At 37.1% G+C, this 17,344-nt stretch overlaps 1 protein-coding gene and 1 pseudogene across 2 annotated transcripts in view; both read left to right on the forward strand.

Moving 5' to 3' along the window:
- The window catches only part of VCL (vinculin), a 94,797-nt gene that overhangs the window by 37,027 nt on the left and 40,426 nt on the right, over positions 1-17,344 (forward strand). For both annotated transcript variants that reach the window (XM_019745883.2, XM_019745885.2), the window contains exons 3-5: positions 13,403-13,553; positions 13,733-13,841; positions 16,583-16,705. In XM_019745883.2, coding sequence (XP_019601442.1) covers positions 13,403-13,553; positions 13,733-13,841; positions 16,583-16,705 — 383 coding nt within the window. The remainder of the gene's footprint in view (positions 1-13,402; positions 13,554-13,732; positions 13,842-16,582; positions 16,706-17,344) is intronic.
- LOC141572804 (large ribosomal subunit protein eL21-like) lies at positions 6,619-7,894 on the forward strand (annotated as a pseudogene).

Below are 17,344 nucleotides of genomic sequence, written 5' to 3' on the forward strand. Positions count from 1 at the left end.
GCTGCCTCGTCATCATCATCATCATCATCATCAATCATCGTCAGGCAGCAGTAGTAATATTTGTGTGCAATTGATTGATTAATGGGCTAGACACACTAACTGGTTAATGAAATATTTATTAATTGCTTTCTATGTGTTTAACATGCAGAGTGCTACATGGAATAGCAGTTCTTACCAGTGTATTATGAATGATCACTGGTAGCTGTATTACAAGTTATTTATTAATAGCAATAAGTGCTAAAGTTTGTAAATGCTTTACTTCTCTAGAAAATAAATTGCGCGTATTCAAGGTCACATGTATAATAACATCCCTGTCTTTCCCAATCTCTAGGTATTGTTTTTTCGTTTTAACTTTTTCTGAAGTATAATATATTCACTGGCTTTTTATTACGCTTTCTTAAGTGGGAGAGAAATTTGTGGAATGACAGCTGTTGTGGCTGGAAATTGTGCATAATCCCAGGTACACCTGTAGGTTATGTTATATATGTGAGTTTTATTCTTCTATGTATTGTGGAGGACCAAAGGTGGAAAACTCCTGCTATAGAGAGATTTTTTTAAAAAAGGTTATAAGAAGTTTTGATGTAAAGAGCTATAAATACAGACTAATTTATAATAGGAATTCAGAGAAAGAGTGCAATCATTATAGGTAGGAAGAGACTTCATGTAGAAAGTGGGACTTGGGAGGATAGATGTAGGGGAAAAGGAAACTGCTTTGGGTGGGGAAAGGTGTGGGGAGAAAACAGAATACTCCAGGTGGAATGAACTGCATGAGCCAGTCATGGGCCCGTGAGGAGGTGGGAGCTAGGGTTAGATAGGTAGTTTGGGCCAGGTGATAAAGGCTCTTGAAACCAGGCAGAGGAATTTGGAATTGGGCAGCGCAGACGCTGTGCAGTTAGTTCTTGAGCAGTCAAATGACAAGGTGAAAGTGGTTTTTCAGGAAGATTCATCACCAAGTACAGGATGAGATAAGTGCTAGTGAAGGAGAGTAAGCTGTATGTCAAACCGACCGATTTCATCTTCTGTCACTGTGGATTTGTGTCCAATTGATTCCTTACAGGTAAACAATGTTTATGGCATACTATTTTATTTGCCTTGGAAAAATTGCTGTTGCACTATACATTGGAATTTCATTCTTATTTCTGCAATGGAGCAGAAATGGATAAGGAAGGCAGTCCTTGGACCTTACCCAAAGGTGTTCATTATCGGAACATATCAAAATGTGTCACTTGTGAGGTAGTCCTGTAGTATGAACTCACAAAGGGCATAATACCTGTTTTTGTCTGTTGGCTGGCAAAGGACAGTTTCATTTAGAACTGTGTTGCCACTTTGTCTCAGTGCTGCTGTGAACAGGCTGCTTGAAATCATCAGAAGCTGGATTGATTCACCACTTGGACTAGTTTTGAAATATTGTAGTCTAGTCCTAGCTAATAAGAGAATGTCCCTAAAATACTGTGTGAAAGGGTGTGTGTACTATTAGCAATCTACATAATTGCTATTAATCATATTTCCTAGGAAATTGCCTTATTTTAACCCTTAAACTTTGTTAGTTAAGCACAGTTAGAGTATATATTGTATGATATTTACCTTGATTAGTAGTCACATACAAAGAAGAAATTTGAAAACGATTCAAACATGCTTACATTTAATTTAGATCTACTTGACCTAAGGTAGTAGTATCATATTTTTAGATCACCAGCCCTTATATTTAGCCTTTTCTTTGCTTATGATCTTTAATACTCAAAATAATTTCTGATGAAATTTATATTTTTAGACACCCTTCTCCATGCAAGTGCCCAGAATATCTTCTTTTAAAAAAAATTCTTTGATCGTACCACTCAATACACTTTGCTTATCTGGGGCTAATGTGTAATTCTAATGTTTTGTGTTTTTAACTTCAGTTTTTTTGTGATCCTTTCCATTGCTATCTTAAGAGACAATTTTTGTTTTTCAACATAGATAACCAAATTTCAGTGTGATAATCATTCAGATCTGCCAGCTGACTTGCCGCGTTTGTGACCTAGAGTAAAGTACTCTAAATAGTTCACGGGTGAACTTGCCATATAAACATACTTGGGTATGACTGGTTTTCAGACTTTCTCAAACAAAAATGATTTGTTAAGTTTTGAGTCTTCTCAATAATGAACTCTTGAATCATTTTATTTACTTGCAGAAGAATTCTAAACAGCTTGGCAGGAATTTAGTCCTTGGTTTACTTTCAATATCCTTCATGATTAAGAAATAAACAAATAAAACTTTCAACGTGTAATACTGGTTTCCACTGTGTACAGAGTAATCAGTTACATGATTGAAAGGAACTCAAGGGGCCAAGGGAACTCACATTTATTGAGTACATATTTGGGCCAGGTACTTAATATATTTTCACTTATTGCGTGTAACTCCGAGAACACCAGCTTCAAGGTATTACTATATTACATTTTACAGATAAGAAAACTGAGGTTTGACAAACTGTAACTCACCTAAAGTCTCTCAGCTAGTAAGTGGCAGGACGTGTTTCCTATTGGTAGTGTCCTGGCTTCCAAGTCCTTGTTCTTTCCATTGTCTGACCTTCCAAGAAGTCATGTGGTCCACCAGTCCTCTCGCTCCAGGCAGTACTAACTTTATACCACTCTTAGAGGATAACATTTTATACCGTGTTTTCCCAAAAACAAGAACGGCTCTTATACCGTATTTCCCCGATAATAAGGCCGGGTCTTATATTAATTTTTGCTCCAAAAGATGCCTTAAGGTATATTTTCAGGGGATGTCTTATTTCTTCATGTACAACAATCTACATTCACTCAAGTACAGTCATGTCATATTCTTGTGGAACATCGTCATAACATATTGTCCATATAGCTGACAATCTTAACGGGGGCTTATTTTTGGGGTAGGTCTTATTTTCGAGGAAAAACAGTACTTTTTGTAAGTATTTCCAAAGAAGGAATATTACAGATATACTTTGTGATGTACTGCAGTGTCTTGCAACTCTTAAGCTGTAAAGAAGTTAAAGTCGTAACATTTTAAAATTAAAAGGGATTATAGAGATTATTTAATCCAACTGCTTTATTTTATAGATGAATTGATGTCATTGGCTGCCCCAACTCTACCCTGTAGAAACGAAGAAACACTAAAAGTAATTAGACCACAGCATTTCTTTAATTACTACCTCGACTCTTCCTATATAGGTCCAGTCCCAAATTAAGAAGTTCTTAAGGTTTAAATTTGTTTCTCACATCTATTTAAGATCTTTCTTGGTCTGTCCTTGGTAGAAGCAACAAAACAAAACACTTAGAAAAGTTGCTCCATTTCTGGAATACCTTTTATGAGAGGGGTATTTTACGTTGTGTTCTTTTATCCACTTCATCTTGGATATGAGGAAACTAAGACTCAGAGATGCTCAGTAACTTGTGGAATGTTACCCAGTACATAAATGGCAGAGGTAGGGTTCAAACCCTGAAGTGTGTGACTCCCAGGTTAGTGCTCATTCCACTGGCTAAGACTCTTTCTCACCCTTCATGGTAAGAAGTGCTTATAATGTAATAGTTATTAGGAGGCTTAAATGAATGAGATAGTGTATGTGAAAGTACCTGGAAAAAAAAAAAGAGAGACATTTTGTGATTATTACCTTCTTTCCTTAGGTGTGCAATCTTTTTTCCGTGAATACTGTCTTCAGATTAACTCAGTTACTTTTTAAGCTTTTCTCACAGAAAATTTCCCCCTAGTTTATTGTCTCCTGTAGTAAGACTTTTTTTTTTTTTTTTTTAAACCATGATTGCTTGTTTTTATTTATTGCTCTTTCTGTGCCCGTTGAGATGATAATACAGTTTTTCTCCGTTACTCTGTAAGGTGATCTGTGGTCTACTACATGAGTATAGGTTTTCTGATCTTTGCATTTCTAGGATAAACCCTACTTGGATGTGACTTAAAAAAGAAAATACAGTGCTAAATTCAGTTTGCTAATGTTTTAAAGGATTTTCCTTTTTTGTTCATGAGGGATCTTGATCTGTGATTTTCTTTTGTTCTGTTCTTACCTAGTTTTTGTAGCAAGGTTATTTTGGCCTCATCAGATCTTTTTCTAGTCTTTGAAACAGTTTACATAAGATAAAGAATATCTGTTCTTGAAAATTTGGCAAAATTTGTATATAAAGCTCTTTGGGTCTGGTGTCTCTTGGAGGAAGAACTTGATTACTCATTCCATTTCCTTTTATTAGTGAATAAAGATTTTAAATAAATTTTGAGTCAACTTTGATAGTCTGATACTTTTCTAGGAAGCTGACCATTTCGTATAGCCGTGTTTGTTCGGTATTATTTATTTCTGCCTATTTTCTTATCACTCTTTTAGAAATTTTTGTTTTATTATTTTACCCCTTGACCTTTCTCACAATGGCAATGCCAGGAGCAAAGCATATTGACTGGTACTGGGATGCCAAAGAATGAATCTACTTCATTAAATTCTTCCCTCACATTTATTATTTACTTTCTTAAGTTTATTACTTGAATTCCTTCTTTTCAATATTTCAGTCTTTAAAAAGAACTAAATTTAATTGAATTCAGTCTTCCTTGTTTTTAAATAATGTATTTTACGCTCTTAATTTTGCTCGAAGTCCTACCACAAGTTTGGAAACAGCTATAGGTAGTTTAATAGTTGTTCAACCCTAAATATTTTGTAGTTTTGTTTGTGAATTCCTTTTAACCATATGCATTATCTAGGAGTATGTTTTAAAGATTTCAGAGTTCTTTTTATTGTTTTTTATTGTTCTGTTTCTGATTTAATTGCATTGTGCTCAAAAGGCATGGTTGGTATAATATCAATTTTTAGAAATTCTTTTGTGATATAGTAATTGGTCAGTTTTGGTAAGGGTACTCTGTGTGCTTAGATAGAAAGTATATTCCCCTTTGCTTTTGGATATAGGTTTTTTTTTAATATCAATTAGGTTTTTTTAATATCAATTAGTAACATATATATGTATGTTACTGGTTAAACTTTTTGTCTGTCTGAACTATCTGTTTATGATTGAGGTACGTTGAAATCTCCTATAATAATTATAGATTTGTCAATTTTTCTTATGATTGTCAATTTTAGACATATTTCAAAGCAATATTATTAAGTGGTTACATGTTTATGATTCTCCTGGGTCCTAAATTTTGTTAATTATTTTGCCGTGTATTACTCTTTTTTGGAGTGACTGTTGATTGATGTTAGCCTATTTGTATCTCCAGATTTTTTTAACCATATCCTAGTTTTTGGCAGTTTTCTTCATAAGTAAAAATGTTCCCTTACGTGTTTATTCCACTTCATTTTGTGTTTAGGTATTCACACCTCTAACTCATTCGTTACATTCTGCTGTAGAACACTGATTGTCAACTTTTTTCAGCGTAAGGACCTTCAAATAATAATAGTGAACTTTTTATTATGAGGAATGTATAAAAACAAAAGACATAATGAATTTGTGATGTTTTAAAATAAATTTTTATTTTATTAAGCACAACAGCATCAACATACATTTGAAAACTACTAGCATCTGTAAGATATACTTGCTTATATATTCATCGGTTTCTGCTGTAACCCTCGCATGAGATGGCGAAGGAGTATAGAAACTGATGGACATGTAGGTACCAGAGTTCTTGATTGAACCTCGCAGACTCAGACTCTCCTCTCTCTTCACACTTGCCAGATTTGAACGGAGTGAAAGAAGTGGGGAGAACGACTAGGACCGGTCATTCAGGCTTTAAAGCATTCAAAGGTTGTGACTCATACTCTACCTTTCAAATAAGCTGCCTCCCAAGACTCGAGCAGCATATAGCTTGGGCAGCAGTGACACGTTTAACTTTCTCATTCCCAACATACTTACTATCTCTTGGCTCTGGCAGAATCCTGTTTTGTTTGAAGATGAAGTCAAAACTGGCTGCATGCCCTCCTAATCTCATCTGAAATAAAAGAATTTTAGTGAGCTGTGTTTTTTTTTGTTTTTTTTTTTGAGTATTTTAGGCTTTGTTATCTCAGTGTACGTGTTTTAACAAAAAGAATTTGCCGTTGACCTTAAAGGGTTTTGAATGTTTTCAGTATGATTTCTCGTGGTTTTTAATTTCAGTTTTGGGTTTGCACATGCGGTGTGTCTTACATGATCACTGAGTTAGGACAAGGGAAGGGATTATTTGTGGACAGGCCTGTAGGATCTTTAAATCTAGGAGCCTGGGGTCGGAACAGCACGTTTTTGTGTTATCACAGTGTACACACAGAGGTGGTGCTCTGCACTTGCTACTTGAACTAGATTAAAGTGGCTCGTGGTACTCTGTGTTCCTGACGCCCTCCTAACACTGTGACTGCTTGCGGCCTTCACTCAGGTTTCTGGATGACTAATGGCTGAGGATCCTTGACCTTTCTCACACTGGTGGCGCCGAGAACAGAGCATAGGGACTAGCACTGGGATGCCACAGAAGAAATCTTTTTTGGCTGTTGTAGGGGAAAATTTGTGCCCAATGAATGGCAAATGTATATTAAACACACACACACACACACACACACGATAATTTATTTTCATACGTCTCCCTATTCTTTTGAAATCCTCACATATATTATTTTTGTTATTTTAATCACACGTATCAACATGAAACGACTTGAGGATGAAATGAACTGATGACAGAGGCGGTACTTCCTATTTGAGGAAGTACCAGGAAGACTGGACTATCAGTTGTGGGTACCTGAAATTTCCCTGGAGCTCATTCCTCAGGTTAACAATTTCAATACTTAAGTTCTTAGTGAAGGGAGAATTTTTGAGCCAGAAACAGTCATTTTCACTTATCAGACCTTTGGCTGAGGATAGACTCTAACTATGGGAAAGGAGAGAGTCTGAGGGCCTGTCCTTTCCCGCTACCCCCGGCCTCTCACTCAGGCCTTAGATTTATGAAGGGCCTGGACTTTAATAGTGTCTTCAAACATAACACATATTTAGTCATAGAGAAAAAGAGGGAGTCTTAAAAGAAGATGCTTATCATGCAAATAAAATGATTAAATGTAGCTTCTTTTCAGCCAGAACTGCCATCTTCCATGAATTCGCCAAAATGACTGTCACAAAAGGAAAGAGGAGAGGCACCTGTTATATGTTCTCTAGGCCTTTTAGAAAACACGGACTCGTGCCTTTGGCCATCTACCTGCGAATCTACAAGAAAGGTGATATTGTAGACATCAAGGGAATGGGCACTGTTCAAAAAGGAATGCCCCACCGGTGTTCCCATGGCGAAACTGGAAGAGTCTACAGTGTCACCCAGCGTGCGGTTGGCATTGTTGTAAACAAACAAGTGCAAGATGCTTGCCAAGAGAATACTGTACATACTGAGCATACAAGCACTCTTAAGAGTCGAGATAGCTTCCTGAAACGCATGAAGGAAAATGATCAGGAAAAGAAGGGAGCCAAAGAGAAAGTCACCTGGGTCATTCGAAGCGCCAGCCAGCCCCACCCAGTGAAGCACACTTTGTGAGAACCCATGGAAAGGAGCCTGAGCTGCCGGAACCCCTTCCCTATGAATTCATGGCATGATAAGTGGGAAGGAAGTAAAAGACCTCTGTACTATTAAAAAAGAAATAAATGTAAACACTTTAAGTATACCATTGTATTTATGACCGTGTTTTGGCACTTCTTCTTTTTAAATATGATGGGTTTCTCAAACGTGGAAGTAATCTGGGCCTTTCTTGATCTCTGAGAGACCCTGCCCAGATGGGAAGGGAAAGAAAGTCTCGACAAGAGTTGTGAAGGGAGCAGAAACAGCCCTGCCAATCAATTTTGCCTGCCAAGGGATTATGCCAGGGCCAGCCTAGTTGGAAATGGAGGTGGTGGGTTCAGTGGCCACAGTTGGGAAAGCCTCATCTTCCAGCTGATTGTATTCTCTTTCTTCTTTCCACCTGTTTCCTTCCCATATCTCCTAAGTGTCTTCTGTACTTTATGTGATTAGATACGCTTGTGGTCTGACCAGCCAACTTTCTTGAAGGGACAGGTCCCGTGATGTAAACACCTGCTACTTTGGGTGTGCTCCAGGGTAATCTGAATTCCATGAAATCAGATTTTCAGGTGTTCTATTCCATAGCACTTCAGTCTTTAGCAAACAGAATGCGTGTGTGTGTGTGTGTGTGTGTGTGTGTGTGTGTGTGTGTGTGATAGTATTTATAAGCTAAATGGTATACTGTCTAAGGTCAGGTTTTATTAAAACAGTGAATTAGGTAAAGGTTAGTTGCCCCCAGCCCCCAACATGTTTTTGGGGGTGGGGTGAAAGTTTAACTTGAATGTTTCAGAGAGCTTTTCAGTTTTAAATTATGGAGCAGTATATGTCCAAATAGGCCCATGAGACTGTGTCCTGTATGTTATTTTGTCCAGTGCTCTCTGTCCTTCCCTCAGCTGAATCAGTGAGCTGAGATATGATGCTTGATTGTTACCAAAGCGGACGGGAATTGTTTGTCTTCAGAGTGATACCTGTGCATTGTGATGGTAGACTGCCCTCCCTAATCAAACCAGGACCATTACTAATGCGTGTTATTTTTCATAGGAAGGACTGTGTGTGGGGTGGGGGTGGGCATAGAGAATGTTGTTCCATTGGAAAAACAACTCAAAAAGATGTTACCAAGAGAATCATCTTTTTAAGTAGTGCTGAGTGTCTGAGCGCAGGAGCAATGGTGTCCTCACCTCCATCACAACTTTCCTAATCTCAGCTAAAAATGATACTCCCACTTCTATATCTGCTCAGTATGTGCTGGACATACTTCTAAATACTAATTCTTACTCGTTTACGTATATGTCTCCTCCAACCAAGGTGGTAACCTCTTAAAGCTAGGGACTTAGCAAAGTCTTTCTATTTCTAGGACTCATAGCATGTAGTAGGTGCTCAGTATGTTAGATGTACCAATATATGAAAGGGTTAAACTAAAGGAATTTTAGATTTAGTAACTCACTTCTGGATGCAGTCTAGAAGAGCATTTAAGAATGACTTGTGGCAATCTATAATCTCCAGATCTGTTTTCCCCTAAAGTTTCTTGTTAGTGATAATTGAAGTCACATGGACCTGAACTTGGAAACTTTATATTTCTTAAATTGTATCAAGTTATATGTCATGTGATAATTCTAAGTACAATGGGTTAGTGGATTATGATGAATGAACATATTTGGGGTCCCATGAGGCTGTCATTGGTTCATTGAGATAAACTATAAGGATTTTCTATTAATTTAGGTTGAAGACTCAAAAGTAGAGAGAAGTCTTAAATCCTGTTAGTTGACTGATTTAAAGTATCTAAGTCAATATTATTAGTATATAGTATATAGTCAAGATACACAATTACTTAGGATATGGATCTTATCCCTGCTGTCATTCTCTAAAATGTTTTTTAAAAAATTCGGATTTATATTAAAAAGTAGATTACTTTAAGAAGCTGTACAGTTTGAATGTTTAAATAAAGTCTCATTTTCCATAGACAAGACAGGCTGCTTTCTGTTTCCGACTACTGGCTAGTCATGGTGGGATTTGTTTGGCTTTTATGAATACCATTAAATTTTAATGTACAGATCAGATATCTTATTTTAGAAAAAAAGAAATGGTGCAGTGTCTGTTTTGGCCTTATCATTTTACCACACAAGGGAACCACGTTAGTGGAGAATCAAATTGATTCTGCAAAACTTTTCCATTTCATATTTTTTTTTTTTTTGGTTTCCTTTCTCCATGATGTCTATTCCTAGCTTTCATTTATTTTTTGTTTTTTCCAAATTTGAAATGCTGATTCCGTAACTGGATCCTTGCAAATTGGTGTTGTGCAATGGTTATATTCGATGATGCTTATGTTTGCTATAACTTCATCAAGGTTCATGTTCCTTGGAAATAAAATCAAGTTTGTGACTTTTTAAAGTCAGTGATTTCTATAGGCCAGATGATTTCCTGATTAACTGTACTTGTTGAAAATTCATTCATTCATTCATTGATTTATTCAAATATTGATTGAACATTTATTATGTGTCAGACGTTCTAGTCTGTGACTACATTAATGAGTAAGATAGACAAGGTCCTTGGCCCTGCTGAGCTTGCATTCTTGTGTGAGAGAGAGAAAACTAAACTGAGAGGGAGTGATATGTCTCGTGAGAGCACATTGGGGAGGTACTCATAGATTTGGGATGGTTTCTTCAAAGTTGAGGCATTTAAAAGTGGAGTCTAGAGCGGCTGGTTGGCACAGTGGTTAGAGTACAGTGCTCATAACACCAGGGTTGTCAGTTTGATTCCCACATGGGCCAGTGAGCTGTGCCTTCCACAACTAGATTGAAAACAACTGGACTTAGAGCTGAGATGCGTCCCCCACAACTAGATTGAAAACAACGACTTGACATGGAGCTGATGGGTCCTGGGAAAACACACTATTCCCTAATATTCCCCAATAAAAGATATAAATAAATAAATAAATACATACATACATACATACATACATAAAAAAAATAAAAGTGGAGTCTAAGAGGACAAGTAGGGATTAGTTAAGCAAAAGGGGGGAGAGAGTGTTTGAGTTAGAAGCAAGAGGTAAGTGCTCTTATACTAGTGGTCCTTAATGAGTGGTTGGCTGTTCCTAAATGGCTTTTGAAATACTTCTCTTGAATATTTTAAAGTTTTCGTTTAAACATTTTAAATCATAAATTGAGTTGTATTTTCTGCCATATTGTATGTTATATATATGTCTTAAATGTTTCCATGTAAATTTAGCTCGCTTAATTTATGGAAAACATCTGCCATAATCATTGACAAAACCAGTTCTCATTGTCTAACTAGGCTGCCAAATCAAATTTACTTTTTTTAACTTCATTTTTAAAAAAGTTCTGGCTTAGGCGTGGCCAATTAGTCAGATGGTTAGAGCATGGTGCTAACAGTACCAAGGTTGCCGGTTCGATTCCCGCATGGGTCCCTGTGAGCTGCGCCCTCCTTAAAAAAAATAAATAAATAAAGATTGGTTCATTAAAAAAAAGTTCTTGCTTCAGTCAGTCAGTTATCTTTTAAAGATATTTAAATAATAAAGAAAAAATTATTTTTATATTTGCCCACATACTTACCATTTTGTGCTCTTTATTCTTTTCTGTAAATCCAGATTTCCACCTGGTATACTTTTTCTTCTTCCTGAAGGACTTCCTTTAACATTTCTTACAGTTCAGGTCTGCTAGTGATTAATTCTTTTAGCTTTTATAGATTTGAAGAAGTCTTTATTTCACCTTAAACTTTGAAATGTATTTTCTTTGGGTATAAATTTTTAGGTGAATAGATTTTTTTTTTCTTTCATTTCTTTGCTCCACTGTCTTCTGGTTTGCATTGTTTTCAATGAGAAGTCTGTTGTTATTTTTGTTTCTCTGTAATTACTTAATGGCTGCAGGGTGTTTTTCTGAGGTGATGAAAAAGTTTAGACACAAGAGAGAGTTGATGGTTGCTCAACATTGCGAATACACTAAATGCCACTGAATTACACCCTTTAAAATGACTAATTGTATGTTAAGTGAATTTTATATTAATTTAAAAAAATCTATATTGGGATCCAATTTTGGTCTCTCATAGTGGTGCAGATACATAAGTTTGATTATATTATACACTGAATTGTTGAGACTGAGGAAACAGATACTCTCATCCACTGTGGTGGGAATGTAAACTAATAACTTCTGTGGATGGCAATATGTTTGTCAAAATTATAAATCTCCATACCTTTGAGTCAGCAATTCCATTTAAAAATGATATATATTCAAGGTGATTCATTGCAGTAGGCCAATAAATTATGGAGTAGTTAATGTAGCTGTATAAAAGAATGAGGACTCTCCTCATGTATTTTTATCAGAACATCTCCAAGTTGAATTAAGTGGAAAAAAAAGAACAGAATGCAGAGAGTATGTGTAGGATGATACTGTTTGTGTGAAAAAGGCAGAAACCTATGTTTTTGTTTTTTTATTCATAAAGTATTAGTTTTTTGAAGAGAATAGGAAACTCATAACATTGGTAGCAAATAGACGGAATATGAATGCCGAGGAGATAGTAGAAGGAAGGAGATTTTTCACTGTGGGCTTTTTTAGTTTTATATATGTATATGTTTGTGTTGTAGCTATGAATAGACATATTATGTAATTTAAAATTAAATGAAGTTTTAATGTAAAAATTAAAAAGGAGCAGAAAATAACCAGTTGTCTCCAAGAGTGACCAAAAGCCACATCAGTGAGGTCTTGCTCTTCACTGACATTTATACAGACTGCCTCATGGCCCTCTTAGCTCAGTGACTTAGCTCAGTAAAGTATGCATCTTGAAAGTTAGAATAGTGTTTTTTGCATTTTTATGTGCATACCTATGATGTCCATAGCTTGATGCTTTTTATGCAGTTGCATTCATATGTTGTTTTAATTCTATTTGTTAGCAATGTAGCACTATTTGATACTTGCAGAGTTTTACGTTATTTCATTTGTTCCTCAGAACCCTGTGATGTGGGCTTTTTTATGCATATGACAATTTTTATGTTTTCAAATAAGAATGTATAATTTTGGCTGAATATTTTAACTTTAAAAGATTTGTTCCATATCTTTTTAAGTTATAAATAATAACATAATGGGTTTATTGAATATGAGATTAGAGGTGATGATCTATGAGGTCCTTTTCAACTCTGTGAATGGATGAATGAATACATTTTAGTAGTACAAGAGAGTCAAAGAGACTACTTGGTTTATGCATTTTGGGTTCCTCTTTTAAATGGACTCCTCCCTCCCCCCAAAAAACACCTTTGGCTGGATCAGGTTGTCTGTGTTATTAAACTGTATTGATATTAAACTATTAATAACTGGTTCATTTATTAATGCTAGTGACATTTTAATTCACAACAGTTTTATAAGGCTGTTTTCAAAGAGTCCAATAAATTTGTTAAACAAATCCATTTAGCTAGATGAATGAGAAATTTATGCATTACCTCATACTTCCTCTTTGTGTTTCCTCCTATTCCTTTGCTTCATCTGACTATTAAATTTCACTTAACACAGTGCTTTGGCATTTTATTTTCAGATGCTCAATCTGAAACTGTTGTCAAAGATTTCTGTTCTTGGTGAAGTGTGTATAGGGTAAGGAGTAAGGAAACAAAGGAGTTACAGAGATATTGCAATCTAAAGAGGTCCAAACCATTTTCTCATCCTTTTTTGTTACCAGGAAGTAATGAAAACAAGGGCTTAGTGCAATGAATGAATGAATGAATGAATGTGCTGCCCTCAATTGTCAATAAAAGCTAAAGCCTTAGGTTCTATTATAAATTGGTCTTGGCTGTTTTCCATGTGGGAAACAAATGTGAATTTACGTCCATTTACATTCTTTGCATTTTACATGTGATCTTCTGCTTGGTTCTCCCAGTGAGTTAACTCCATGTTCCTTCCCACAGGGTTGAGAATGCTTGCACCAAACTTGTCCAGGCTGCCCAGATGCTTCAGTCAGACCCTTACTCAGTGCCTGCTCGAGATTATCTCATCGATGGCTCGAGGGGCATCCTGTCCGGTACATCAGACCTGCTTCTCACCTTCGATGAGGCTGAGGTAGGCGGGCTGAGGCCCATGCAGACCTTTGGCAGACAAAAGCCAAGTCTTAAAGATAATGGAGGATTGATGATTGTTTAGAATGAGAAAATGTTGAATACAAGGTAATACATCTGAATTACCTTGTTTTCTACTTATTGTTCACTCAGTTGACTGAATACTCTGAAATATATTTCCAGGTTCGTAAAATTATTAGAGTCTGCAAAGGAATTTTGGAATACCTTACAGTGGCAGAGGTGGTAGAAACTATGGAAGATTTGGTCACGTACACAAAGAATCTTGGACCAGGTTAGTTATATCCGATTTTTATAATAAAAGTTTTATGGATTGTCCATGTTTGATCCAACTCCCCTCTACTTTTTGCAGAAGATAGGTAATGATGCACTGCGCGTTTAGGTGTTGCTTCTCTGTGGATAGAGCTGAAGCTGTGCTTCTATGGAGGAGATGTCATTGTCTCTGAAAGTTGAATCTGCTTTCTACAAATCCTGGCCCTGTCTAATGAATTAAATTCGATATTGCAAGTGTGGGAGAATGGAGGAAATGCTTTTCTGTGACTAATGCTTGAGGCCACCCTGAATCCTGACCTTTCCATTCCACATTATACAGCATTCCTTTACTGTCTGCCAGCTGGCTTGTAGCTCTCTATGACTTCTTCGCTTGCTGATTAGCCTGCCTACTATTAAAGATTCATGCCCTAGCCCAAAGCCGCATAATTTAATCAGACCTAGAAGGAGAGAAGAGATACTGTGGTTAAGTCTCAGTTTGAAATGATTGTTCAGTCATCTGAGAATTGAATATTCAAAGTACATGAACAGATACCAGCTTTTCATGTTATAGACATAGAACATAAACTTGTAGGTCCTTAAAATATGAATGAGACCAATGACAAGATACATCAGATGTTTAACCTGTTGGTATTAAAGATCACATACCACCTTATAAAATTCTTTTGTCTTATGTGAATTGATTTTTTTTTTTTTTTTTTAAGATTTTATTGGGGAAGGAGAACAGGCCTTTATTGGGGAACAGTGTGTACTTCTAGGACTTTTTTTTCCCCCAAGTCAAGTTGTTGTCCTTTCAATCTTAGTTGTGGAGGGTGCTGTTCAGCTTCAAGTTGTTGTTCTTTCAGTCTTAGTTGTGGAGGGCGCAGCTCAGCTCCAGGTCCAGTTGCCGTTTCTTGTTGCACCATCCCTTGCGGGAGTCGAACTGGCAACCTTGTGGTTGAGAGCCCGAGCTCCAACCAACTGAGCCATCCGGGAGGCAGCTCAGCTCAAGGGGCCGTATTCAATCTTAGTTGCAGGGGGCGGAGCCCACCATCCCTTGCGGGACTCGAGGAGTTGAACCGGCAACCTTGTGGTTGAGAGGCCACTGGCCCATGTGGGAATCGAACTGGCAGCCTCCGGAGTTAGGAGCATGGAGCTTCAACCACCTGAGCCACCAAGCCGGCCCCCTGATTTTTTAATTAACAGTATTTTCATGAGGTTTGGTGCAGTCATTCTATAAACTCATGGCTGTTAAAAATTTCTCTGAGCCATCACTGAAGATCATTGGAAAATGGCTTTAGAGCAGTACTCTTTAAACTTTTTCATAACACTGGAAAAAAAATTTATTTCTTCAAATGAAATCTTATGCAGAATCCCAACATATAAAAGACAAAAATGGAGCTATTGTAGACAAAGCGGGCCACCCTGTCATTTCCACCCCACCTTTTCCATCCCCCTTTGGTACCCCTTAACAATCTGTGAACTACTTACTAAATCCTAAGATTAGTTTGAAAAAAATCAAAGTTTCAGAGACTCACACAGCACCTTTGAATAATCTCCAAAGTAAACAAAAAGTGCAAGAAGGCTGATTCCAAAACACCAGATGCTTTCAAAGACTGTCATCACTAAAATTATTTTTACATTTCTATTTGTTTCTAAATATAAAAGTAGTACATGCTTATTTTGGACAAATTGAAAGTACAGAAAAACATAAAGCTGAAAACAAAACACATTATTATAATTCTTAAGATTTTTTTCGGCTACTAGATTCTCAGTACCAGGCTCACATGAGATTCTTACATACGAGGTGTGACAATTAAGTTCACGAACGTGTTGCAATGATGTTGCTAACCTTTTTTGGTATTAGAGGGATTATTTGTTATGAATTTGTACCAACTGGACAAACAGTTAACCAAGTTTACTATTTGCAAGTGCTGAAAGGCAGCAGGAAAAAGTTAAGACGACCTGAACTTTTCACCAACAATTCATTGCTCTTGCATCACAGCAATGCACCAGCTCACACGGCACTGTCTGTGAGGGAGTTTTTAGCCAGTAAACAAATAACTGTATTGGAACATCCTCCCTACTCACCTGATCTGGCCTCCAATGACATTTTTCTTTACCCAAAGATAAAGGAAATATTGAAAGGAAGACATTTTGATGACATTCAGGACATCAAGCGTAATACGATGACAGCTCTGATGGCCATTCCAGAAAAAGAGTTCCAAAATTGCTTTGAAGGGTGGACTAGGTTCTGACATCAGTGCATAGCTTCCCAAGAGGAGTACTTTGAAGGTGACCGTAGTGATATTCAGCAATGAGGTATGCAGCATTTTTCTAGGATGAGTTCGTGAATTGAATTTTCAGACCTCGTACGTACACGTAGGCGCAGTGGCCCGCTACACCGCGTGAAACCTGAACGCATGGTAGCCAGGCAAAATATTTCTCCCCCAATTGTGAATTTATTTTTTACAAATATGTATTTATTCTTTTCAACATTTGTAATGCTTTGTGAATGTGTTTGTCAAACGTGAATATTATATCACATTTAGAATTTATATTTAATAAATTACTTTTAGTGAAAAGAATAAAGTTGTCCTGAAAAATTCTCTTTCATAAATGCTCGAGTTCAGTGATAGTGTCTATTGTTTAAATAAGTGGGCACTCAGTTGGGACTTGCCTAGTAACTCATGATGGATTTCGGCTCAGAAAGCCAGACTCTGGATTGCACTACTCACCCTGCACGCTTGATTCCTTCTGCCTCAGGAATGACTAAGATGGCAAAGATGATTGACGAGAGGCAGCAGGAACTGACTCACCAGGAGCACCGAGTGATGTTGGTGAACTCAATGAACACTGTGAAAGAGTTGCTGCCAGTTCTCATCTCAGGTATTTTCTGCCTCTACTTTATCTTACAGAAAAAAAATGTTAATATGTTCTAAACTCTGGTGTTCACTTTCTTTTGCTGCCCAGTTGCATATCCTTTAGCCTGGGTAGAAATGAGACCAAACAGATTGGTTGTTACCTATGGCTGCAATTGGCTGGCTAAGAACCAGTGTTTATCTTCGCTGATGCTCTGCTTCTCCTGCTCTTTGTTGGAAACTGCCCGTCCTGTTGAATAGTTCTGTTATCCAGAAGCCCCTTTTCTGGGAGGTGGAATCTCCCCTAGAAACTCTAGTCTTGGACGTATGGATTTTGACACCTATATTCGTATTATAAAAAACCAGTTAGGAGCTGGAATGGACATTACAGTGTACTGTGTGATAAAGAAGTGAACCCAGAGCCCTTTTCAGTGTTGTGATAACACAGGTTTTTCAAAAAAGGTATTTAACTGTTCTCTACATTGTGGAGCTGGTGGTCTGTGCCAGCTGGGACCACCTTCATATTGGTCAGAGACCAGAAATGCAAAGATGGTGGCTGTTCTCTCAACTAGCTGCACTTGTGATCTAGGATGTACCAGACACCTCCTGGTTTACCTAAGTTGTCTTAGTTAGGTTGTGAGTTAGTTGAACTCTCAGGGGGCAGCTT

This window comes from Rhinolophus sinicus, linkage group LG07 (genome assembly GCF_036562045.2).
Source record: "Rhinolophus sinicus isolate RSC01 linkage group LG07, ASM3656204v1, whole genome shotgun sequence".
Taxonomy (NCBI): Eukaryota; Metazoa; Chordata; class Mammalia; order Chiroptera; family Rhinolophidae; genus Rhinolophus; species Rhinolophus sinicus.